The sequence below is a fragment of the Amblyraja radiata genome, chromosome 6 (assembly GCF_010909765.2).
Source record: "Amblyraja radiata isolate CabotCenter1 chromosome 6, sAmbRad1.1.pri, whole genome shotgun sequence".
NCBI classification, from domain to species: domain Eukaryota; kingdom Metazoa; phylum Chordata; class Chondrichthyes; order Rajiformes; family Rajidae; genus Amblyraja; species Amblyraja radiata.
In genome coordinates, this window is record NC_045961.1 from 45,668,486 (window position 1) to 45,695,730 (window position 27,245).

The 27,245-nt window shown below is 45.2% G+C and overlaps 1 protein-coding gene across 4 annotated transcripts in view; it reads left to right on the top strand.

Annotated features, from left to right (window-relative positions):
• Positions 1-27,245, top strand: part of gria4 (glutamate ionotropic receptor AMPA type subunit 4) — a 186,987-nt gene that overhangs the window by 82,667 nt on the left and 77,075 nt on the right. For all 4 annotated transcript variants that reach the window (XM_033022671.1, XM_033022672.1, XM_033022673.1 and 1 more), the window contains exons 5-7: positions 3,934-3,987; positions 6,318-6,479; positions 24,400-24,567. In XM_033022671.1, coding sequence (XP_032878562.1) covers positions 3,934-3,987; positions 6,318-6,479; positions 24,400-24,567 — 384 coding nt within the window. The remainder of the gene's footprint in view (positions 1-3,933; positions 3,988-6,317; positions 6,480-24,399; positions 24,568-27,245) is intronic.

The following is a 27,245-nucleotide window of genomic DNA, read 5'->3' on the forward strand; positions in this document are numbered from 1 at the left end:
GGAAATCCAGTGTCCAATTGCAGAGAGAGGTGTTGATGCCAAGGTCGCTGAGTTTGGTGATCAGACTGGCGGGGGTGACAGTATTAAATGCAGAGCTGAAGTCAATGAATAACAACCTGATGTAGGAGTTGTTATTGTCCAGGTGGGTCAGGGTAGAGTGAAGAGCCGCTGATATGGCATCCTCTGTTGACCTGTTGGGCCGATAGGCAAACTGATGGAGGTCCAGTGTGGGAGGGAGGCTGGATTTGAGGACAGTCTCTCGAAACACTTTGCGATGATGGGGGTAAGTGCCACTGGGCGGAAGTCGTTGAGACTCCCTGAAGCTGGCTGTTTGGGCACTGGCAAGATGGTTGTGGTCTTGAGTCATGTAGGGATGACACCCTGGGCCAGTGACAGATTGAAGATGTCAGTGAAGACCAGGGATAGTTGTCCAGTACATGCCCTGAGCACCCGCCCTGGGATGTCATCGGGGCCCACAAAATTGCTGGAGGAACTCAGCGGGTGCAGCAGCATCTATGGAGCGAAGGAAATAGGCGACGTTTCGGGCCGAAACCCTTCTTCAGGCCGGCAGCTTTGTGCTCATTCACTTTGCTCAGTGTGCTTTGTGCAGCAGAGGTGGAGAGACTGAGGGCTGTTCATTCGGGGGTGGGGCACGTTTGATGGCTGGTGTTTTATTGTCCCGATCAAAACAAGCATAGAAATAGTTTAGCTCGTCAGGAAGGGAGGCGTCGTTGGCTGGGGGGTGTGTTAACTTTGTTGTAGTCCGTGATGGACTTGATGCTTTGCCACATGTGTCTGGGGTCGGAGTTATTTTGAAAATACTCCTCGATCTGCAGCTTGTGTTTGTGTTTTGCGCTCCTGATTCCCTTTTTCAGGTTGGCCCTGGATGAGCTGTGTCCCTCAGCGTCACCAGATCTGCAAGCGGCATCGCGAGCCTTCAGCAAGAGTCTGACCTCTCTGTTCATCCACGGCTTCTGATTAGGGAAGGCCTTTATTTGTTTGTGGGTTGTGACGTTGTCGGTGCAGGATTTTATGTTGTCCAAAACAGATGAGGTGTATGTTTCAATGTCCACTTGAGAGTCAAAGGTGGCCTGAGTGGCAAACAAACTCCAGTCTGTTTGCTGAAACTGCTCCTGTAGTACAGAGACAGCCCCTTCAGGCCAAACCTTCACTGTCCTCACAGTTGGTTTCACACGTCTGATGAGAGGTGTGTATTTGGGGAGCAGGAACAGAGAGAGGTGGTCAGACTGTCCCAGGTGGGGGAGGGGGAGGGCTTTGTAGGCTTCAGCAATGTTTGTGTACACTAAATCCAGAATATTGTCTCCTCTGGTTGGACAGGAGACATGTTGATGGAACTTGGGGAGTACAGTTTTAAGGTTGAAGTGATTTAAATCACCCGCAACAATAAAGGTCCCATCTGGATGTGCAGTTTGGTATTTACTGATAGCAGCTTGCAGCTCTTTCATTGCTAGCCTTGCATTAGCGTCCGGAGGTACATAGACTGCAGTGATAACGTTGATGTGAATTCTCTGGGCAGATAGAAGGGCCTACACTTTATCATCAGGTATTCCAGGTCAGCAGAGCAGTGACTACCAGTTATAACAGCGTCCATACACCATGCGTTGTTTACATAAATGCATAGCCCGCCGCCCTTGGTCTTACTGGAGCCCTCCGCTGTTCTGTCGGCCCTGAGAGCAGTGCGCCCATCCAGTTCAATGGCGTTGTCCGGGATGTTGTTGTTGAGCCATGTTTCTGTGAAAATCATGACGTTGCAGTCTGTAATCCGTTTGTGTGAAGTGATCCGCAGCCGTAGTTCGTCCATTTTGTCACCAGAGACCGAACGTTGGTGAGGAAAATGCTGGGCAGAGCTAGTTGGTGAGGGTTTAGCTTTAGCCTAGCCCGATAGCCTCCCCGCTTCCCGCGTCTTTGTTTACGGTCTCTGCGCCGCCTCCGGGCACTTCCTGTCGGAGGAGCTGGCACGCTAGACCGCGGTGTCCTGGTGATCTCCGGCGGTAGTTGGAGGTCGTCTAATTTACTGACTGTACAAAGAAAACCGAGATCCAAAGTTCTTGTCGGCCATACGATGTGTTCGCACGACTGTACTGAGTGAAAAGTACTGAAACTAGTAACCAGAATACTACTAATTTGTGAAAACTGGAGAGACGCAGAGCCATAGGCCCTTCGTTACACCCAGTCTACGCCAACCTGTGATCATCCCATACACTAGTACTATCCTACAAACAAGGAATAATTTACAGAAGCCAATGAACCTACAAACCTGCACGTCTTTGGGGTTGGAAGGAAACCGGAGCACCCGGAGAAAACCCACGCGGTCACAGGGAAGAATGTACAAACTCTGTACAGACAATACCCGTAGTCAGGGTTGAACCCTGGTCTCTGGCGCTGTAAGGCAACAACTCTACCGCTGTGCCACCCCAGTGTTACTTGTCCCAGGGTGCTGATCTGATGGGGAGCTTCAGGCTGTACAGTGACTGGAGTGAGGAGTAACATCTTTAATAATTCATCACAGGCAACGTCTGAGGTAATCATTCCCCTCGAGGCCTGTTTGCCTTCGCTTGTTGACATGTTTTAGTCTTTTCAGGGAGGCGAAAGCTAGGAGCAGGCATACGACCTATCTGGCATTGAGGGCACTACCTGGGCGGGTAATTACCTGGCATGTACTGACCTCCGCACCATTGAAGGAAACTACATGTGATGTTGCCGTGAGATAATGTAACAGCAATCACACGGAATAGAGAGCTCTGTCCCAACTTCAAACCCAACCCACCAAACCGAAGGAAGAAATTTCCAACCTATAACCCAGGATTTCTGTGCATAATTTTCCTTCATTCATAACAATGTTTTCAAAATACAGCTTTCTTGTTAAACCAATGAATTGTTTTACCCCAAATAAAGTACTGAAGTAAAGGATGGCACAGTGGCGCAGTGGTCTAGTTGCTGCCTTACAGCACCAGAGACCCGGGTTCTACCCTGACCATGTCTGGATGGAGTTTTATGTTCTCCCCGTGACCGTGTGGGTTTTCTCCGGGCACTCCAGTTTCCTTCCACACTCAAAAGGATGTATGGGTCTGTAGGCAATTGGTTTTGGTAAATAAAGTTGTAAATTGTCCCTAGCATGTAGGATAGTGTTGGTGTATGGGGTGATCGCTAGTCAGCTCTGACTCGGTGGGCTGAAGGACCTGTTTCCATGCTATATCTATAGTCTAAACTTAGCAGATCAGGCAGCATCTGCAGAGAGAATCGATAGGCAATGATATGGGCCGGGATCATTCTTCAAACATATTCGCAGAGGCTGAATTCCACCCTTCATGGTGAAGTGGAATATGGAATAGACAATAGGTGCAGGAGTAAGCCATTCGGCCCTTCGAGCCAGCACCGCCTTTCAATGTGATCATGGCTGATCATCCCCAATCAGTACCCCGTTCCTGCCTTCTCCCCATATCCCCTGACTCCGCTATTTTTAAGAGCCCTATCTAGCTCTCTCTTGAAAGAATCCAGAGAACCCGCCTCCACTGCCCTCTGAGGCAGAGAATTCCACAGACTCACCACTCTCTGTGAGAAAAAGTGTTTCCTTGTCTCCGTTCTAAATGGCTTACTCCTTATTCTTAACAGGAATCTAACAGGATTTCTGCTCACATCGTTCACTCTACCCCACCCACAGATGTAAAATAGTCGGTAGCCACCAAATGCACAGAGTGAGAGTCCAGACATTAATGTCTTCTGTCCGTTCCCTCCATAGATGCTGCCTGACCCACCGAGCTCCTCCAGCACTGTGTTTTGTACTAGATCCCTTCATCTGCAGTTCCTTTTGCCTAAGTGATTTGTTTTAATAGTTACTAAAGTTGTATTTGCATTGTGTTACTCCATACCGATGAATAATGCTGATGAATATTTCTTTCTCTTTCTGTTCAGATTGTAAGTGTCGGTAAACACGTCCGAGGCTACCATTATGTCCTGGCCAACTTGGTAAGCACTGGATTGTTACCTTCCTGTTCAGTAGCCATATCATCCAGCTCCTTAAAAATTCAGCTTGGATAATTTTCGGATTAACGTTTCCTTGCCTATGTGATATGAAGAGCAAATGGCAGTCCATTCATTACTGAAGTGGCTGACGGGACAATGTTGCGGAATTCACACTGCGGTTTAGACTTGGCAGGCAGCATCTGTGGAGGGAATGGACAGATGATGACTCTGCTCAACAGCCTGCAGACTGATGGAGAGGGGAGAAAGCACAAAATAAGGTGTGGGGCAAAGTCTTGCAAGGGATAGTTTGATACAGTGGTGGGGCGTGGGGGGGGGGGGGGGACGTAGTAGATGGATTGAATAAGTGACAAAGGCAAGAGGTGAAAAGGAGACAAAATGGTGTCAAATAAGGAGAGAGGAGAGTAAAATGTAATGTTGGAGGTAAATAGGTGGGACAGGGCAGTGGGGAGGGGAATAGAAGAGGAAAAGTGGTAAGGTGGGACTCAGAGATAGGAGAAGAGTGGCATAGCATTATGCCCCTGTCCCACTTAGGAAACCTGAATGGAAAACTCTGGAGACTTTGCGCCCCACCCAAGGTTTCCGTGCGGTTCCCGGAGGTTTTTGTCAGTCTCCCTACCTGCTTCCACTACCTGCAACCTTCGGCTACCACCTGCAACCTCCGGGAACCGCACGGGAACCTTGGGTGGGGCGCAAAGTCTCCAGAGGTTTCCGTTCAGGTTTCCTAAGTGGGACAGGAAGTTAGAGTTGCAGCCTTACAGCAGCAGAGACTCGGGTTCAATCCTAACTACGGAGTTCATATGTTCTCCCTAAGACTGTGGGTTTTCTCCGGGTGCTCTGGTTTCCTCCCACACTCCAAAGACATACAGGTGTGTAGGTTAATTGACTTCCTTAAATTGTCCCCAGTGTGTAAGATAGAACTAGTGTATGGGGTGATTGGTGGTTGGCGTGGACTCAGTGGGCTAAAGTACCTGTTTCCACACTCTGTCTCTAAAAGCCTAAAGATCCTATCGAGGAAGAGAAATGCCCTGTCTTTCACTACAAATACAGTACGTGTGTGGGAAACCGAGTGAGAAAAGTAGAGATATACTTAATAGAAAAAATACAGGGTGCTGATGGACCATGAAACTGTTTCAAATGCAACGTTCCCTGAAATAATTGACTAATGCTACATGAAACAGTTTAGACAAAATAACCAATGTTTAATTTGGCAAAGTTACAAAGATAATGGGGATAAAGTGATTCCACCAAAATCACAGGCTGACGTGTTAACCAAGCATTTTGAGTTCAAATAACACCAAAGCAACTGGAGAATTTAAATTCAATGAAATGAACCAATTATGGATGTTTTTAAAAATCCCTTTTCAGTCACGGTACCCGCAAAATAACTGCATCGACGTTAAAAAAAAACCTGATACCCTCGAGGGAAGACAGCACGCTGTCCTTCTGCTGCCTGACCTACCCGTGACTCCACAGATAAAAAGCATTGGCTTTATCTTTTCATTGCCCTCTGAAATGCCTCAGCAAGACACAGCTTTCTAGTGGCATTGAGAGAAGGGGATCAATTCCCACCGTGCCAACCAGCGTTTTCCAGACATTAGTTCTGTCCTGCACATTAGGGACAATTTACACAAGCCATTTAAGCTACAAACCTGGACGTCTTTGGAATATGGGAGGAAACCGGATCACCTGGTGAAATCACACACGATCACAGCGAGAATGTACAAACTCCATTCAGACAGTATCTGAGGTCAGGATCGAACCCGGGTCTCTGCTGCTGTAATGCCCCTGTCCCACTTAGGAAACCTGAACGGAAACCTTTGGAGACTTTGCGCCCCACCCAAGGTTTCCGTGCGGTTCCCGGAGGTTTTTGTCAGTCTCCCTACCTGCTTCCACTACCTGCAACCTCCAGCAACCACCTGCAACCTCAGAGAACCGCACGGAAACCTTGGGTGGGGCGCAAAGTCTCCAGAGATTTCCATTCAAGTTTCCTAAGTGGGACAGGGGCATTAGGCAGCAGCTCCACTGCTGTGCCACTGTGCCGCCACAGGCTGGCATAAAGCTGAGGGGCCAGTTGAGAATTGTATCCATGAATAGGCTTTGCCCCTGGACCCGGTGTGGAGCCCCATGGCAAGGCAGGAAGCGTTGCTGCTGGTGATTATCTTCCGAACTGCAGCAAGGAATACAAAGACTCTGGCCATTTTATCCATTAAAACCAGGGGAATTATAGAGTATTCCATTCAGTGTGTGGATGGAGCTAATGTGGACAAATGAATAAAGAATATAATTACATATAATTCCTATTGTGTCTACAGGGATTCAAGGATATACCACTGGATAGATTTATGCATGGTGGAGCTAATGTGACCGGATTCCAAATCGTGGATTACACCAGACCTGTTGTTACTAAATTCATGCATCGCTGGAAGAAACTGGATCAGAGAGAGTTTCCAGGAACAGACAACGCTCAATTGAAGGTACATTTACCATATGTTAAAAAATAGCCATGGCTGTACATCCTTACAAGACTTGAAATAATTGTGGATTAACCTGTAGCATTGAAATTATCTACTAAATTAGCAGCCTGTTAAGTTTAAGAAAGAACTGCAGAAGCTGGAAAAATCGAAGGTAGACAAAAGTGCTGGAGGAACTCAGCAGGTGAGGCAGCATCTATAGAGAGAAGGAATAGGCGACGGTTTGCATCGAGACCGTTCTTCAGACTGATGTTGGGGGAGGGGGGCGGGAAAAAGAAAGGAAGAGGCGGAGACAGTAGGCTTGTGGGAGAGCTGGGAAGGGGGAGGGGAAGGAGGGAGAAAGCAAGGATTATCTGAAATTAGAGAAGTCAATGTTCATACCGCTGGGGTGTAAACTACCCAAGCGAAATATGAGGTGCTACTCATAGAAACATAGAAAATGGGTGCAGGAGTAGGCCACTTCGAGCCTGCACCGCCATTCAATATGATCATGGCTGATCATCCAACTCAGTATCCTGTACCTGCCTTCTCTCCATACCCCCTGATCCCTTTAGCCACAAGGGCCACATCTAACTCCCTCTTAAATATAGCCAATGAACTGGTCTCAACTACCATCTGTGGCAGAGAATTCCACAGATTCACCACTCTCTGTGTGAAAATTTCACAGATTCTGTATGTTCACAGATTCACACATATTCTTTGTGTGAAAATTCCACAGATTCACCACTCTCTGTACTCCTCCAATTTGCAGTGGTTAAGTGTTCTATTCACTTTAAATGTTTTGGACCCTCTATATAGAATTTAAGGAATGTTTCAGGCATACAGCGTTGATGACTGGAATTCCCAAGCAAGCCTTTTTTTTAAATTTTTATTCAAAAAATTGAATTTCAACTACCATTGTTGAACTAAAGTTAAAATAGTACAGTGTAAAAGAAATTGGTGGAGCAGCACCTCATATTTTGCTTACAACCAAAAATATGGTGTGAATATTTATTTCCCAAATTTCAAGTAACCCTGGCTTTCCCTCTCTCTCTGCCCCACCCCCACCATAGTCGTCCTGCGAGTTTCATTGTTCCTACCCACTCGCTCTCACATCCTCCACAGCCAACAATGGACCATTGTGGGCTCTTTGGCCATCAGTGCCGGCTCTGATCTGTTCTGTACCTTTACATAACTCTAGTTTTCCCTCGCCCGACTCTCAGTCTGAAGAAGGGTCTCGACCCGAACTGTCACCTATCCCGTTTCTCCAGAGATGCTGCCTGATCTGCTGAGTTACTCCAGCAATTTGTGTCTATCTTCAGTGTAAAATAATAAATCTGCTCTCTAAACTGCACTTTCGATAGTTTGTGAAACTAATGATTACTTTGAAGAACATTATAAAGGAGGCGTTTTAGTTTTCTTTATAATCACCCAATTTCTATTCCATTAATCTTCAGTGAGTGGCAGGGGTATGGTGTGATAATCTTGTATTGACCTGATATTGCCACTTCAGCCTTTTCTTTCCAAAATTGCTGTACTATTGATCAAATAATTATTGTTTTCACTTGTAGTGAACAATAGTTTTGCAGAAATTGGAGCTTATTGTATTTATAGGGGAGTTTGTATAGCAGGGGGATTGACTTGTGTCTGAAGCTATTGTCCTAACCTTAACTAAAGACTGTTACAATGGTATGTGGATGAAATTGTTTAATATTGACTGGGAAAATAGATCCAAAGGTGAGGGCAGCGCGACAGTCGAATTGTTGCCTTACAGTGCCAGAGACCAGGGTTCAATCCTGGCCAGGGGTACTGTCTGTATGGAGTTTGAACGTTCTCCCTGTGACCACGAGGGTTTTCTCTGGGTGCTCCAGTTTTCTCCCACACTCCAAAGTGGTAAGCTAATTGGTTTGGATAAGTTGTGAAATTGCCCCTAGTATGTGTAGGATAGTGTACGCAGCTCCAGTGGCTCTCAATTTTCTCTAAATATGTGATAGGAGCGGTTAAACATTGACCTCCCCACCATCAAAGGGATCTATAGGAGGCGCTGCCTTTAAAAAGGCAGCCATTATCATTAGGGACCCACACCCACCTGGCCATGCTCTCAATTCACATCCGCACATCGACAAGAAGGTACAGGACTCTGGAAACCATGACCATCAGGTGCAAGAAGTTGTCAGCTTCTTCCTGACAACCTTTTGTTCCCATGTGCTGGGTAGGTATTGGAAACGTAGATTTACAGCTGTGTCCAGTTACCAGACACACAGTGAGAGTTCTGGAGTGTTGTTACAGTCACAAGATCAAGTCCCACCATGGCTGCTGGGAGATTTAAGTTCACACAGTTAAAAGCATCTGAAATTTAACAAACGTTAGTGTCTCTAACAGTAACTGTGACACTCCCGGAATGTTGGAAAAACTATTTGGTTCACTAACATCCTTCAGTGGCCAAAATCTCCTCCAGTCTGCCCTCTATGTAACTGCAGACCTCCAGCATTTTGCAGTGTTTGTGGATGCAGCCCAAACAAACCAGCCTTCCATTGACTCCATTTACACTTCACGCTGCCTCAGCAAGGCCACCAGCATAATCAAGGACCAGTCTCACCCCAGTCACTCCCTCTTCTCCCCGCTCCCATCAGGCAAGAGGTACAGATATATGAAAACGCTTACCTCCAGATTCAGGAACTGTTTCTTCCCAGCTGTTATCAGGTAACTGAACCATCCTATCAACATCTAGAGAGTGGTCCTTACCAACCCTATTGAAGACCCTCGGGTCATCTTTAATCAAACTTTACTGGACTTTACCTTGCACTAAACGTTATTCCCTTTATCACTGTGGATGGCTCGATTGTAATTCATATGTGGTCTTTCCACTGACTAGTTAGCACACAGCAAAAGCTTTTCATTCTACCTTGGTACACATGACAATAAACTAAACTAATTAATTGCTTTTGCAGTTCTTGGGCAATCCAGGAAAGGCAATAAATGGCAATGTTTCCAGAGACAAACTCATCCTGGAAACAATCTTTAAAGAATTAATTCAGAAGAACAAAATAGCACTATTTTGGATTGCCAGCACTTCTTAAAGTGTTTTACAACCAATAAACTACCGTTCAAGTGCATTACTGTAATTGTATAGGCAAAGGCCAACAGGACTGCATGCAGAAAAGTAGCACAAAGAGTAAAACATCTCAAGTAAAATATTTGTCGGTGTTGTTCGCTGAGGGAAGCATGTTGGTGAGGGGATTGCCAATCGTGACTCAGTCTGAAGAAAGGTTCAAACCCAAAATTTCATCTCTCCATTCCCTCCACAAATGCTGCCTGGCACGCTGAGTTCCTCCAGCACTTGGTCTTTTCTCAGGATTGCTGCATCTGCAATCTCTTGTTCAATGCTTCAATGCTACATTATTGTCACATGCACCAAGGTGCAGTAAAATTCATTGTTTGCATACAGTTCAGTAAAAATATTATTATATGTAAGCACAATCAGACCTGAGTGCAGGAGCATAAGATTAATAGATTACATTAAGGCTGTACACAAGTCAACACATTTCTAGCACACTCTTGTATTAAAGAGTCTTAGAATCATACACCACGGAAATAGGCAGTTTAGCCCAACCTGCCCACACTGCCCGACATGTCTAACCTACACTAGTCCCACCTGCCCACGTTTGGCCCATATCCCTCTAAATCTTCAAGTTTTGCCCTTCAAGTTTGAATGTTCTTCAAGTAGTGTCTTAAATTGACCTTAAAGGCCCGTTGTCCTGGCGACAGCACTGGGTCGAAGTTGCTGGGGTCGGCCTGGCCAGGCGATGTGTCGGTGTCCTCCGTCACTCCGTGCTCTTCTGTAGTCTCCAGCGGCAGGGGATTTTTATTGGTGTCCTTGAGCCCGCGCTGAATCCAAGGTTTATCATCAGTGTCTGAAGCTGACGATGCAGGTTCCGGGTGAGTGAGTGAATCAGTTGAAGCGAGCAGGCAATATAAAGAGATTTCCCCACTTGTTAGCTTTCAGACGATCCAGATCCTTATCATGAAAATAATGAGTTGAGATACTTTGAACGTGTAGGTAATTCGTGAGAAAGGAAGCTTATTGAACTTATCAGTGGAGGAAAGGTTGCAGCAATAAAGTTTCTATAGATGTTGCATCTAAATAAAAGCAAAATAGGACAGTGAAATATATTCTTCAAAACAACCTGTCCTGTTAAAATTCAGAGCACATTAAAAATTAATCCAGCATTTAATAGCCTGCATCAAGTTGTATTCCAATTGTGATAGATATACATCTTGTGTAATATACCCTGATATATTTAGACTTTAGAGATACAGTGCAGAAACTGACCCTTCAGCCCACAGAGTCTGCACTGACTAGCACCGTCCTAGACACAATTCACAATTTTACCACAGACTATTAACCTACAAATGTGTTTAAGAAGGAACTGCAGATGCTGGAAAATCGACGGTACACAAAAATGCTGGAGAAACTCAGCGAGTGCAGCAGCATCTATGGAGCTGAGTTTCTCCAGCATTTTTGTGAACCTACAAACGTGTACGTCTTTAAAGTGTGGGAGGAAACCGGAGAACCCGGAGAAAACCCACGTGGTCACAGAGAGAATGTACGAGAGCGAGAATTGGAAATGGGATTGTTCCCCTAGAAGTACTGGACCAGGAAACACACATGTTTTGGTATCATGTCTCTTGTCTGTACATTTGTCTGGACTTTTTTTGTTTCTGTTACATGTCTCTAATTTATGAAGAGTCTACTCTCCATTTGTACACGACACCTTTGGAAACATGCTTTGTATTCATTCTCAATGATTCAAAGACACTTTATTGTCACATGAATCTAGCTACAGTGAAATGCTTTGTTTTACATACAACCCAATAAAATCATGTGGTAGAACTCACCCGGGCAGTACACAAGTGTTGCCACGTTTTGGTGCTGACAAAGTAACAAATGTTCACCGAACAGTCCTATCTACTGCCTGCCGCCGCACGTAGCAACAGCCTCCCCCACCCCCACTGGATCTCTCCTTCGTTCAGGACAAACCCCCCCCCCCCCCCCCCCCCCCCCCCCCCCCCGCCCCTCTCTTCCTGGAGGCCCCCCATCCACCGACCGGATTTCCCCTTCATTCACGGCGGCCCTCCTTGCTCTCTGATGGCCCTCTGATGGAAATGAAAGGAACAGTCCAATTGCCTCTTGGAATGACCGGGCCACTTTCTGCATAGTCGGTGGGAAATAAACCTCTGGGAGCCCAGAGCCAGGGCAACAGAGGGAAGTAATGATTGGATGGAAAGTGTTCCCGGGCAAACTGAACAAGAATTATACCAGAAGTCATAATTGACCACGTGGTTTTTCTCCTTGTGCTCTACTTTCTTCCCATACACCAAAGATGTGCAGGATTGTAGGTTCATTGGCTCCGGTAAAATAAATTGTAAATTGTCCCTTGTGTGTATTATAGTGCTGGTCGGCGCGGGCTCGGTGGGCCTAAGGGCCTGTTTCTGTGCTGTATTTCTAAAGTCTAAAGATCACGTGCAGGCAAAGGAGATTAGTTTTAATTTGGCATCATGCTCTGCATAGACACTGTAGGACCTGTTCCTGTGCTCTACTCTTTATGTTCTATGATTCATGGTTTGAACTGATATAAAGCCAGAGTCTTCACAGGTGCAGGTACAGTTATCAAATATGCATGAAAAGCAGAAGCAACTTCTGGTCTTTAATTTAAATTGTTGCTGTGATCTCTTCAGTCTGAGTTCCTGCCTTCAGAGATCAGTTTGCTCTCCGTCTATTTCTGTGCTGTGTCAGCTTTCTACAGCATTAATGTATGTACTGCGTGCCTTCTGAGAAACCTCCAGTTCCATCAGATACATTGTGAAGTAATTATTCACATATCAGGTTTGATGGTAACCAGGGGAATGCATTCATTGTAAAAAATCAAAAGGCGCTGCAAATGCTGGAAATCCCACTGGGATGATTGAAACCCCCAAGATTCACAGATGAAGAAAGTTCAGAAATAGAATCGCATTACAAATTAAGAATTTCTAATACATAAAATTTCCACATCCCAATTGACAGTAAAACTGTGGTTCACTTTTGCACCAAGACCACTTATAATAGCGACACAAAGTGCTGGAGTAACTCAGCAGGTCAGGCAGCATCCCTGGAGAACATGGATAGGTGATGTCTCGGGTCAGGACCCTTCTGCAGATTAAGAAGTCTGAAAAAGAGACCTGACCTGAAACATCACCTATCCATGTTCTCCAGGGATACTGCCTGAGCTGCTGAGTTACTCCAGCACTTGGTATCTTCCCTATTTATAATACAGTTGCACAATAATATGGTACACAGTATTCTCTTCACGTGTGGTTGTGTGTAAAACTATCCTCTAAGAATTTCCTCTAATAATGATTCCCTAATAATTTGAGTGAATCCAAATGGTAGGGTCTTAACCTTCTTATCCTGCCTGCCTTTTTTCCATCTATCTTGATCTTCCCAAGTGCTATAAAGCTGAATTAGTCTGCCTTCAAATCATGTCGTTCATATTGGGGTGGCATGGTGGTGTAGTAGTAGAGTTGCTGCCTTACAGCGCCAGAGACCAGGTTTGGAGCCTGACTACGGGTGCTGTCTGTACAGAGTTTGTACGTTCTCTCTGTGACCTCATGGGTTTCTCCTGGTGCTCTGGTTTCCTCCCACACTCCAAAGACATGCAACTCCCTGGTTAACTGATCCTTTCCCACCAAAACCACCCCCTCCCCAGATACCTTCCCCTGCAACCGCAGAAGATGCAAAAGCTGTCCCTACACCTCCTCCCTCGACTCTGTCCAGGCACCCCGACAGTCCTTTCAGGTTAGACAGAGGTTCATTTGCACCTCCTCCAACCTCATCTATTGTATCTGTTGTTCAAGATGTGGACTCTTATACATCGGCGAGACCTAACATGGACTGAGCAATCGTTTCGCTGAACACCTTCGCTCAGTCTGCCTGAACCTACCTAATCTCCCAGTTGCTAAATACTTTAAATCTCCTTCTCATTCCCACACTGACCTTTCTGTCCTAGTTCTCCTCCATTGTCAGAGTGAGGCTAAATGCAAATTGGAGGAACAGCATCGCATATTTCGCTTGGGCAGCTTTCAGTCCAATGGTGTGAATATTGATTTACCTCACCAGGTAGCCCTGGCATTCCCTCTCTCTCTATTCCTTCCCCACCCAATTTGCACCAGCTTCTCGTTTTCACCCAACAAACAGCTAGCAATGGCCTTTTCCCTTCATCATAGATAGATAGATAGATAGAATCTTTATTTGCCACACGACCAGGGTTGGTGCTATTTGGGTTCGGTACATGATGGTACACTGCTTTAGTCACATTAACACTAATAACAACACAGATCACAGTAATAAAGTGCATCCATACCACATCACAAATCACAAATCTCACCAACAATACATAGTGCAAAAGAACAGACAAAGACCATAGACAAGACACTGTATACATCAAAGTCCTTAGTATTGTCTGTTATTGGAGGGAATTGAGTGTTCTTATTGCTGAGGGGAAGAAACTGTTTTTAAAGCGGGTGGATTTTGTAGCAAGTGACCTGAGGCGCCTCCCTGAAGGGAGAGACTGGAAAAGGTGGTTTGCTGGATGGGAGGGGTCCGAGATGATCTTTATTGCCCGTTTTGAGGTACGTTGGAGGTAAATGGAATGGATTGAGGGGAGGGGGGAGTTGATGGTCCTGGAGGCCTTGGAGACAATGCGCTGTAATCTGTGTAGTGAGTGACTGTCAGTGTTTCCGTACCAGACTGTGATTGAGGAGGTGATGATGCTTTCGATAATGGATTGATAGAAACGGACCAGGAGGTGTTTGTGGACTCTGAACATTTTGAGCTGTCTGAGGAATTATAGGCGTTGTTGTCCTTTCTTGATGATGTGGTCTGCGTTGATGTGCCATTTTAGATTATTGCAGATATAGGTGCCCAGAAACTTAAATGAGTTTGTGGAGGTTATGGGATGGGAGTTGACATGGACCGGGGGTTTAGGGTTTTGTTTGCGTCTGAAATCTATGATGATTTCTAAGGTTTTTGAAGTATTAAGCTGGAGGTTGTTGTCTGCGCACCATTTGACTGCGCTGTCGACTGTTTGATGGTATTGTGATTCATTGTTGTTTGAGATGAGGCCAATTATTGTTGTGTCGTCTGCATATTTGAACATTTTGACTGAGCTGCATTGGGATGTGAGGTTGTTGGTGTAAAGTGAGAAGAGCTGAGGTGACAGAACGCACCCTTGAGGGGCTCCTGTGTTGAGAGTCAGAGGGCTGGAGAGTTTTTCACCCACCTTGACTCTTTGCTGTCTGTTTGTCAGAAAGTGCAGAATCCAATGGCACATGGCTGGGTGAATGCTCATGTCCAACAGTTTATTGTAGAGTTTAATTGGGTGTATAGTGTTAAAGGCCGAGCTAAAGTCTATAAAGAGGATGCGTGCATAAGTGTTCGGTGATTCCAGATGATGTAGGGAGTAGTGAAGAGCTAAGTTGATAGCATCCTCCACAGACATCGTTACTTTTTTGCATATCTTTCATTCATTGTCCTTTATCTCTCGACATCACCATCTAGATCTCTCATTTCCCTTATCCCTAACCAGTCTGAAGAAGGGTCTCGACCCCAAACGTCACCCATTCCTTCTCTCCAGAGATGCTGCCTGACCCGCTGAGTTACTGCAGCTTTTTGTGTCTATCTTCAGTTTAAACCAGCATCTGCAGTTCCTTCCTACATGTTTGTAGGTTAATTTGCTTCGGTAATAGTAGTAAAATGTCCCTAGTGTGTAGGGTTTTTGCTGGTCTACGGGATGATCACTGGTTGGTGTGGAATTTGTGAGCCGAAGGGCTTGTTTCTGTGCTGTATCTTTAAACTAAACTAAACTAAAAATATTAAGTAGCACATTGTAAGGGAGCATGAGAATTGCATTTGTCTGTGGTCGGAAATATAATACAACTGAATGCACCATCGAGAGTTGCTGTCAACTACGTATCAATAGCTTCCAGCTGTTCCAATGTCTCCTACCCAACAGGGTCATTTTATATTTTTGTGGACATTGGACCAAAATTCCTTGTGATCTGAGCACAGTAATTCTACTTTGCTACAGTCATCGCTTCTGCACTTGGGTGGGCATCTAATCAGCATGCAACAAGTGTCCAGAGGCTTCATCCCTGCCTCTGGTGTTGACGAGTAAAGGAGGGGTGGTCTTGGCTCCAAATCACTCCTTTCCGAGCAGTCACCATGTCCTCAGCTTTTGATAAACTTAATGTCTTCTCCTTGGAAATTGTGCCTCGCTGCAGTTGTTGCTCTTGTGGCCAATGAATGCCTCGCCTCACTCAGCACATTGGGACAGCCTGAAGCCTTTCCTCAGCCAACATACTGGCCTTCCTTTTTCCACATTTGTCCCCTAACTGCCTCTGGGTCTAACTTGCCTTGTACATAGAACATAGAACATTACAGCACAGGACAGTACGATATTTGTGCCAAACATGATGCCAAGTTAAACTGATCCATATCCCTCTAATCCCTGGACTTCAATGTGCCTATCCAAAAGCCTTAGATGCCAGTATCATATCTGTCTCCACCACCACCCCCGGCAATGTGTTCCAGACCCCCACCACTCGCTGTGTAAAAATAAACTTGCCCGCGCATCTTCAATACGCTTTCCCCTTCTCACCTTGTAGCTATGCCCTCGAGTGTTGGACTTTTCCACCCTGGAAGAAAGGTTCTGACTCTCCCCCCTATCTATGCCTCTCATAGTTTTATATAATTCTATTGAGTTTCCCCTCGACCTCTGACATTCCAGAGAAAACAATCCAAGTCTGTCCAACCTCTCCCTCTAGCCGAAACACTCCCATCCGGGCAGCATTCTGGTAAACCTCCTCTGCACCCTCTCAAAAGCCTCCACATCTTTCCTGTAATGGGGTGACCAGAACCCCGTACAATGCTTCAAATGCGGTCTAATCAAACTCTTATAGAGCTGTATCAAGACTTCCTGACTCTTATTCAATGTACCCCTAGCAATGATGGCAAGCATAACATACACCTTGTTAACCTTGTGCTGCCATGTTCTGTGAGCTATGAACTTTGTGAGCTGTGAACTGGTCAGCCCGCTCCAGAAGGCTTTAGGAGGGATCTCCTTGACGTTCCCCATAGACCAGCCTTGCGAATGCTTTGCTGCTGTTTCCCTGGCATGTATGTGAAGCCCGTTGCTTGCATTTGTTATACTCCAAGAGAAATCGTAATAATATTTAGATGGTTCTCCCCCAAACTAGTAGTCACCCTACAGGTTTCACTGTTTGCATCCCTGTTCCCTTCATTATCACACCTTCCCCAGCCATGAAAATGGGCTATCATGGGATCCACCCTTCACTGGTCATCTGTTGCTAGTTCTGCTTTGTTCTGGCCTTTTGCTGCCTCCATTTCCCTCCCCCCTACTTTCAGTCTGAAGAAGGGTGCTGACTCGAAACGTCACCCATCCTTTTTCTCCAGAGATGCTGCCTGACCCGCTGAGTTACTCCGGCATTTTGTGTCTATCTATGGATCTGTGTGAGCCAGCAACCAAATACTAATGAAGTGAATAGTTACGATCTGGGATGGCTGCCTGATTGAGTGATGGCTATGGATTCAACAGTGACTTTAAAATAGCAGTGGATACATATTTGTAAAGGGCAAATCTGTCCAGCTCTGTGAGAAGACGGGGATGCAATGCTGAGGCTTTATAAGGCACTTATCAGACAATATTTGGAGTATTGTGAGCAGTTTTGGGCACCCTACCTCCAGTTTGCCCCCACCCCCACATCTACTTTCAGTCTGAAGAAGAGTTCCAACCCCTAACGTCAACTATTCCTTTTCTCCGGAAATGCTGCCTGATCTGCTGAATTACTGCAGCACTTTGTGTCGATCATTGGTACAAACCAGCAGCTGTACTTCTGTTGTTCTGAAGCTTATTACATTTTCCCATAAAAGCTTTAAATGCAACTCACAGCCGGGTTTAGAAATCACGAATTACATTGAAATTTAGGCTTTGAACCATTAATTCCTCAAGGAAAATCTGGCTGGCTGTGCTGTCTACTCCTATTAACTAATGAACCTGCACATTGCACAATGTTGCAGTCATATCCTGATATTTACTTGACCCTGAGTAACTTTGACCATGGCTTTGTTTGCTGTTCAGTTGCTTGCATCCTGCCAGCTACACAAAGAGTGGATCTTCACAAGAGGTGATTAAGAGATTTACATGGACCTTGATTCCCCTACTCTGGGCAAAAGTACTTCCTATGCCTTCTAACGAAGTAAAGGTGCTAGTATGCTTTCATGGCCATAGCTTTGATGTAAACTAAAGAGCAACCAGTGAGGAGTTGCCCCTCAGATTCCTATTAAATCTTTCCCCCTTCACCTTAAACCTATGTCCTCTGGTTCTTGATTCCCCTACTCTGTGCATTTACCCAACCTATTCCTCTCATGATTTTGTACACCTCTACAACTTTCTGTTCTTACGGTAAAGGATTAGCTGAACAGTTTTTCCTGGCATAAGTAAGACTTTTCCTAATTTTGTTTAGTTTATTTAAGAGATACAGAGCGGAAATAGGCCCTTCGGCCCATCGAGTCCACGCCGACTAACGACCCCCACGCACTAGCACTATCCTGCACACTAGGGACAATTTACAATTTGGCCAAAGCCAATTAACCTACAATCCTGTACGTCTTTGGAGAGTGGAAGGAAACCAGAGCACCCGGAGAAAACCCACGCAGGTCACGTGGGGGGGGGGGGCATACAAACTCTGTACAGACAGCACCCGTAGTCAGGATCAAACCCAGGTCTGTGGCAGTAAGTAAAGCAGTAACCCTACTGCTGCGCCACCGTGCGCCACATGCTGCCACCATGCCATGGTTTTATTATGGTACTTGATACTTTTGCTCATTATAGTGAATTGAAACAAACAATTTACCAGTCCTGCTGATTTCTAGGCTCTCGTTATACTTTGCACTTTGAAACTGATTGTGTGTGTGTGGGTTAGTATTACGTGGAAATTTAATGTAGAATGTTAACGAGAGGAGTGAGAATGATCTAAAACGATTATTGAAGAAAAGACAGGATCACAAACTGATGTCTCAAGCTGAACATTCTGCCGGTGGCCATTCTGCGTGTATAACGTCAGGAACAGACAGTCGACTAATGCAGTGAATGCAGACTCAGTGGAACCATGCAGAGAATAAATCAATGTTTTTCTCATACAGCTGAAGTGGAGCATGGAGACTTGGTGCCAAGACAGGAGGGAACTGAGCACAGTATAACTACGTCCCGCGCACAACCTCAGTGACAATCTGATTGATGAACCAAATGGCTTTGTTTCATATCTTGCATTCTTACGAAGCAATGCACCTATCTCCTGCTTAGCTTCTTATGGGTCGTTCACAAAGAAAAGCACGTTCCCTTGCAGAAATCCCAATGGAGGAATTTAACTCAACTACAGGGTTTTGACGTTAAACCACCCTGGTTTTCTCAAGAAATATCTGTCAGACTTTTTCATTTTTGCATTAACAGGCTAAAGCATGTTATTGTAACAATGAATGTGATGCAGTTGTGATGAATGGTTATGGAGTCATAGAGCCATACAGCATGGAAACAGGCCCTTCGGCCCAACATGCCCACACCGACCAATATCCCCCATCTACACTAGTCCCACCTGCCAACGTTTGGCCCATATATCCTATCGATGCACCTGTCTAAATGTTTCTAAAACGTTGCAATAATACCTGCCTCAACTACCCCCTCTGGCAGCTCATTTCGTACACCCACCACCCTTTGTGTTAAAAAGTTACCTCTTGGGTTCCTATTAAATCTTTCCCCCCTCACCCTAAACCTACAGTATGTCCTCTGGTTCTCGATTTTCCTACTCTGGACAAAAGATGGTGCATTTACCCAATCTATTCCACTCATGATTTCATACACCTCTATAAGATAGGTTATTTCTGTTCTTTCAGTAAAAGATTAGCTAAATACTTTTACTTGACAAAAGTAAGACTTTCCCTAATTTTATTATGGTACTTGATACTTTTGCTCATTATAGTGAATTACGCAAAAATTTGCCAGTTCTGCTGATTTCTGAGCTCTCATTATACTTCGCACTTTCAAACTGATAATTAGTGTGTGCCTAAGTGTGGCATGTGGTCTCATCTCCATCCCATTATAGAGTGAAAGGAAAAGCAATGTGTTTGCATTCAATTTTCCCCAGGAGAGCGCTGAGCCCAGCTGCTACCTCCTGCCATGCGTATTGTACAGGCAGCCCTTGTGAAGGATGTCCTGGAGTCCTAACAAAATGTTCTTCACAGTTGGTGAATGGCAGGGGAGAGCTCCCATCATATGATCATATAATAGTCGGCATGGGCAAGTCGGGCCGAATGGCATGTTTCTGCGCTGCATGACTCTATGACTCTTAGTTAGTATGTAATGTTTTTGAACAAAGTAGTTGAAAATGGATGAATACATTTCTATTTGTAGGATTCCTCTATCTCTTAATCTGTCTCAAACAAGGTATTGCTCCCAAATTTGATCTCAATTCTCTTTGATAGCCTCCAAGAAATAACTTCAATGGCAGCTCTGCACCTAGCCATCAAAATCAATATGATTTGTTGAATTGGTATGTCAGGACCTTAATTCATATGGGTTGAATGCTTCAGAAATTGTTTTAAACTTAATTTACGAGCAGTCGTTTTACAAAGAATAACTAATTTCTCAGCCGCAAGTTCATGGTCAAGTCGGTCATTTGTAATGTGGAGATTGGAACATTATTTATAGGTAATAATTTCAGTGTCTGTCATTCGCCACTGAAGGCCGAGACCAAGGATGGCTATAAAGATGAGATGAGGATTGGGAGCAGAGTTGAGGCGAGCACTGCATACATTTACATATCAGGGAAAGTGGGTTACCAATGCAGTGAAGTAAATCCATAAACGTCTCTGGTCTGCCAGAATCTCACGCAAACATCAAAAATCTACGAAAATCAACAAAAAAATCTACAAAATTCTGTGAACATAGCTCAGACCACCACACAAACCAACCTCAATTCCATTGACTCCATCTACACTTTAGGCTGCCTCTGCAAGGCCATCAGCATAATCACGGACGAGTCTTACCTCATCACTCCTTCTTCTCCCCTCTCCCATCAGGCAAGAGGTACAGAAATGTGAAAACACACACCTCCAGATTCAGGGACAGTTTTTGCCCAGTTGTAATCAAACAATTGAACCATCTATCACCAATTAGAGAGCCATCCTGAGCTGCCATCTACCTCATTGAAGACTCTTGGACTATCTTTACTGGACTTTATCTTGCACTAAACATTATTCCCTTTATCAGCTATCTGTACATTGTGGACGGCTCGATTGTAATCATGTATGGTCTTTCCGCTGACTAGTTAGCATGCAACAAAAAAAGCTTTTCCCTGTACCTCGGTACATGTGACAAACTAAACTCAATCAAAAGGAGGCTTTCAGACAATCCTGACTGTGCTATTTGAAGAAGGGCTACTCCAGCAAATTCTCCACTGGGTCCATGGATCTGCAGATTGTGGCTCTTCAAATACGCACCCAGATCAAGATATTAGACTCAAAGTGCTGGAGTAACTCAGCGTGTCAAGCAGCATCTCTGGAGAACATGGATAAATGACATTTCAGGTCGGGACCCTTTGAAGAATGGTCTTTTGAGTTTTTTTTGTAAACCAGAATCTGCAGTTCCTTGTGTCTACGGGTTAAGGTGATGATGGTTTCTACCTCTGTCACCCGATTCTAGACCACTACTAACCTCTGGGTGACAGCAAAATGTCCTCATCTCCCCTGTAATCTGCTTACCAATTATTTTAAAATTATTCCCCTCAGTTTTGAGTCTTTGTAATGAAGGACAGATCCTTCCTATTTATTCTATGCAGGCTAGTCTTAATTTTATAAATCTAAATTGAATCTTCCCTCAGCCACCTTTGTTCTAAACATAGCCAATCTTTCCTCTTTTCAACCATGTTATTTACCCGTCTGCTAACTTTAAGAGCCTCTGGACTTACATTGTGCCAAACCGCTCAATGTACACCTATTTATCGAGCACTATTCAATAATTTGGTTTATACTTTATTGTCACATGTACCTAGGTACAGTGAAATGCTTTGTTTTGCATACAACCCGGTAAAATTATAAAATTATTATACAGTAGACCCTACCCAGGCAGTACACAGAGTCGTCACGTATCTGGTGCCGACAAAGTTACAAAAAGCCACACATTGCTGTGCTTCCTAAATGTACTACCTCACAATTCTTTGGATTAAGTGCTACTTTTCTGACCAGCCCTTACGGACCATCTGTATCTGCCTTCAGATTAACGCTATTCTCTTCACTATCGATCAAATGACCAATTCTTGATCAGCTCCAAACTTCTTTATTGCATCGTCTACATTTAAGTCTAATTTGATCAAGGTATATTAAGGAGAGCAAGTAACTGAATACACTGGACTCTCAAGAACCACAATGAACAGCCCTCCTGTCATAAATATATCCATTGACCATTGTCGTCACTTTGTGGCACCAGTTTTAGATCCATACAGATAGCACCCGTAGTCAGGATCAAACCCGGGTCTCTGGCGCTGTAAGGCAGCAGCTTTACAGCTGTAAGGCAGCTGTAAGGCAGCAGCTGTACAAAAGCATGAGAGGAATAGATCGGGTAGTTGCACAGAGTCTCTTTCCCAGAGTAGGGGAATTGAGAACCAGAGGACATAGGTTCAAGGTGAAGGGGAAAAGATTTAATAGGAATTCGAGGGGTAACTTTTTCACACAAAGGGTGGTGTGTACATGGAACAAGCTGCCAGAGGAGGTAGTTGAGGCTGGTACTATCCCATCATTTATTAACTGTTAGATAGGTGCATGGATATGACAGGTTTGGAGGGATATGGACCCAGAGCAAGATGGTGGGACTAGTGTAGCTGTGACATTGTTGGCCGGTGGCAAGTTGGGCTGAAGGGCCCGTTTCCACACTGTATCACTCTATGACTCTACCCACTGCTCCACTGGGCCACCCCATGTTCAGGTTCTGACAATTTATCCACTTTCTAAACCCTTTCACACTACAACAGCAACAGCACCATTTCCCACTGCAGAACATTCATTCAGAATGTTAGATATATCCTCTGTCTCCGCCTATAGGTTTGTGTTGGTTCCTAGGAGGGCTACTCTTAGTTATCTTCTTGCTTGCCAGTACTTTTATACTCTCTCTTTACTTTACCAATTCTCCTTTTTTTAATTTCACACACTCATGTTCTACACACTTACAATCTCACGGAGTATTGAGCTCTTGGTACCTGATGTAAGCTTCCTTTTTTTCTCTTGCCATAAGCTCGATGCACTTCATTACCTAGAGGGCCTTGGATATTATAGCCCTAGCCTTTCTTTTTAGTTGAGTTTAGCTTAGTTTATTGTCACATGTACCAAGGTACAATTAAAAGCCTTTGATGCATGCGAACCAGTCGGCAGAAAGCCGAACCATTACAGTCGAACCATCCACTGTCAACAGATACAGGATAAAGGGAATAACATTTAGTGCAAGATAAAGACCATTAAAGTCCGATAAAAAGATAGTCCGAGTGCCTCCATTGAGGTCAGTGGTAGGTGAGGACCGCTCTCTAGTTGTTAATAAGATAGTTCAGTTGCCAGATGACAGCTTGGAAGAAACCGTCCCTGGATCTGGAGGTGTGCGTTTTCAAACTTCTGTAGGAATCAGGTAGGTTAAGGTGGACTGAGCGGAGGTGTTCAGCGAAACGATCGTCGACCCTGCGCTTGGTCTCGCCAATATACAGGGGAATCAGGTAGGTTAAGGCGGACTGAGCAGAGGTATCCTGTACATCGGCGAGACCAAGCGCAGGCTCGACGATCATTTCGCTGAACACCTCCGCTCAGTCCACCTTAACCTACCTGATCTCCCGGTTGCTCAGTACTTTAACTCCCCCTCCCATTCCCAATCTGACCTTTCTGTCCTGGGCCTCCCCCATTGAGTTTGCTCCACTCTGGCTACAAAAACATGTTCTCCTGACTGCTCTTCAAGGAGTCTATATCCTCCACACCTTGTACACTGACCAGTCAATATTCCAGTTATCGTTAGGCTAATGTGAACTTGTCCCAAAGCCCCAATAATTGAAGCCGTGTGCTGCAGCCATTCACTCATCTGCACTATCCTTCTTTGGGGCAGCATGGTGGCGCAGGGATGGAGTTGCTGCCTTACGGCGCCAGTGACCCGGGTTCGATCCTGACCACTGACGCTGTCTGTACGGAGTTTGTATGTTCTCACTGTGACCACTTAGGTTTCCTCCGGGTGCTCCTGTTTCCTCCCACCTTCCATGGACCTGCGGTTTGTAGACAAATTGACTTCTGTAAATTGCCCCTAGTGTGTAGGGAGTGCACGAGAAAGTGGGATAACATAGAACTAGTGTGAACAGGTGATCAATGGCCGGCATGGGTCCACCCCTCCCCCCCCCCCCCCCCCCAACCCTCCCCCCACACCCGTCCCAGTCCCCCCGTCCGTTTGGAAGTCATCCCAAAAATGTGGCAGCCAGGCCAGGTGAGACGGCTGATCTCTACCTCATCGGGACATCAACGCTGATCGCCGTGTCGAATGTTCCGCCTGCAGCCAGAACTCCTGAACTCCGATCCGTCCCGGAGCCAGCAGATCCATTCTCATAGCCGACTTCCGTGGCCAACATTATGGGCTGGTAGCTCGGCTCCCGCAAGGCCATGACCTCTGTTTGTCCGAACACACAGATAATCCAGCAAAGGCTGTGGAACCAAAGGTGCCGGAAAATCGGAGGTGGACCTGTATTTAGTTTGAATGTAAAGCACAGGCTGAACATGGTATAACTTGACCAACTTGGATACTTTTCATTTCAGTATACATCAGCATTAACGTACGATGGGATACTGGTAATGGCTGAAGCATTCCGCTACCTCCGAAGACAACGAATTGGGATCTCGAGGAAAGGAAATGCCGGAGACTGCCTTGCAAATCCTGCTGCTCCTTGGGTTCAAGGCATTGACACGGAAAGGGCATTGAAGCAGGTAATGGCTAATCTATACCTCCCTCCTAACCCCATTCTCCTGCCTTCTCCCCATAATCTCTGACACCTGTACTAATCAAGTTATTGCCGATTGTCCGCTATAACCGAGTGACAGGGGTAAAGTGCAACCCAAAGCCGGGAGGGAAGAAACACGGCGTTAGGAAGGGTCAAACAAGCAAAGATTCAGAGGCTGGGAAGCCACAAGCCCACCTCCGGTTGCCCCCCCCCCCCCTCCCCCCCCCCCCCCCCCTCCCCCCCCCCGCTCTCCAAAGACATGCAGGTTTGTAGGTTAAATGGCTTTAGTAAAAATTGTAAATTGTCCCTAGTGTGTAAGAGAGGGCTAGAGTATGGGGATCGCTGGTCGGCACAGACCCTGTGGGCTGAAGGGCCTGTTTCCGCCCGGCATCTCTTAACTAGACAAAACTAAATGCTGTTGCAAACCTGCCTGATCTACATCTTCTGGCATCTCGTTCCATATTCCCACCACCTTCTGAGTGAAAATGTTGCCCCTCAGGTTCCTATTAAACCTTTCCCTTCTCACCTTAACAGAATTTCTCTGATCTGGAATCCATCCATCCCAGATCCATCGTCCAGACCTGCCAACACTGGTGCCCTATGTTCACTTACTTTTGTATTTAAAGAATTGTCCGAGCTGACCCCTGCATCAGAGGGCTGTTACATGAGGCAGAGCAAGATCCAAATGGCAAGTCAGCTCAGGCATTACAGCATGTGACCCGCTCCTGCCCTGCACTTATGGATTTTGACAGCTTTCTGTTGTCAACAGCTTTTGAAGTGTTTTTATTTGTTGCTAATAGAGATATTCAAATAAATAAACGGATTGACTGAAAGATACAGCATGGAAACAGGCCCCTCTGTTCATCGACACAAAAAGCTAGGGTAACTCAGCGAGACAGGCAGCATCTCTAGAGAGAAGGAATGGGTGATGTTTCGAGTCGAGACCCTTCTTCAGATTGACAATCGATCACCCACTTGCACTTATTCTATTTTATCCCACATTTGCATCCACTCCCCACACACTGAGGGCAATTTAAAGGGGCGGCACAGTGCCACAGCGATTGAGCTGCTGCCTTACAGCGCCAGAGACCAGGATTCAATCCTGACTATAGTCCCTGCCTCAATTAATTCGTACTGCAGCTTATTCGATACACCCACCACCCTTTGCATGAAAGATGAAGAGTAGAATAGTTTATTAAAAAATTGGGATTTTAATGAGTATAACGTCAAATCTAAAAAAGACTGAGATGGGGAGGTGGGGGTTCTGGATGAAAACTGCAGCTAAAAATCAATACCGTTTACAGGTATAATGAGGTTTCTGTCTTGTTCAAGGACCATCATTGAAGTGAATGAGATATGCTCTAACTAAACTGTTCATGACCACCTGTGGCCATGTAATGACTTGAATTCTAATGAAGGATGTCAGCTTGAATTTTGCACTGAATTTCCATCGATGTAATGAATACAACTTAACAACTGTGTAGGCTCCCAGGAAGAGACAGCACTCGAAAGAGCTGCATTAATGCTCTAAACCCAATCTATTTAACAACCCATCAGAAGGCAAAATGCGACCCATTGTTTTAAAATCCACACGAGGAAGGTTTTCTCAGAGTGGCAAAGTTATAGACTTTTTATAAGTACACAATTTTCTGTTTCACCTTAAATGACTCACAAAGGAGCGATCATTGTAGTCATGTGTAGGAAGGAACTGCGGATGCTGGTTTACACCGACGATAGACACAAAATGCTAGAGTAACTCAGAGAGTCAGACAGCATCTCTGGAGCGAAGAAATAGGTGACGTTTTGGGTCGAGACCCTTCTTCATACTGAGAGTCATTGTAGTCATGACATTTTAATTGTCTTCATCCAGCCCCAAATTATTTATTCAGGATAAATAACATTTAGAAATACTCAGAGGTGTATTAAGTTGATAAAGGATTTCACAATAGCAGGCAATTCTGTTTTGTGTAATAATAAAGCAAAGTTTAGTTAAAGCCAGTCCCTATTTTACCCCCAAAAAGAGTAACTCAGCAGGTCAGGCAGAATCTCTGGAGAACATGGATAGGTGATGTTTCGGGTCAGGACCGTTCTTCACACCCACCCCTGCCCCCACTGTTTTCGCCCATGGTTTTTAACTATTATTGTGCAATGCGGGGATTTCACTTTCCCAAAGTGGAAAAGGAAAAGGACTTCTATGGAAAATTATCAGTTTAGTTCGTTTGTTTAGAGAAACAGCATGGAAACAGGCCTTCAGCCTACCAAGTCGGCGCTGACCAGCGATCGCTGCTCTTGCGTCTCCAGCTTATTTCCTGCCCTTGTCCTATTATCAGACGTTGTTTAAAAGGAGGATGCAATGATGCAGGATGGTATTAAAGTAGTGGAGTGGAACAATCACCCATACACTAGTTCTATCCTAAACACTAGGGGCAATTTACAGAAACATACAAACCTGCATGCCTTTGGAGTGTGGGAGGAAACCGGAGCACCCGGAGAAAACCCACACGGTCACAGGGAGGATGTGCAAACTCCACTTAGACAGGAGGTCTCTGGCGCTGTGAGGCAGCAGCTCTCCCAGCTGCGCCACTGTGCCGCCCTGATATGTTTGTTTTTCTAAGATGTGACACTCATAATAATCTAACCAAGTCTAACTTGCCGCAGTGAAGC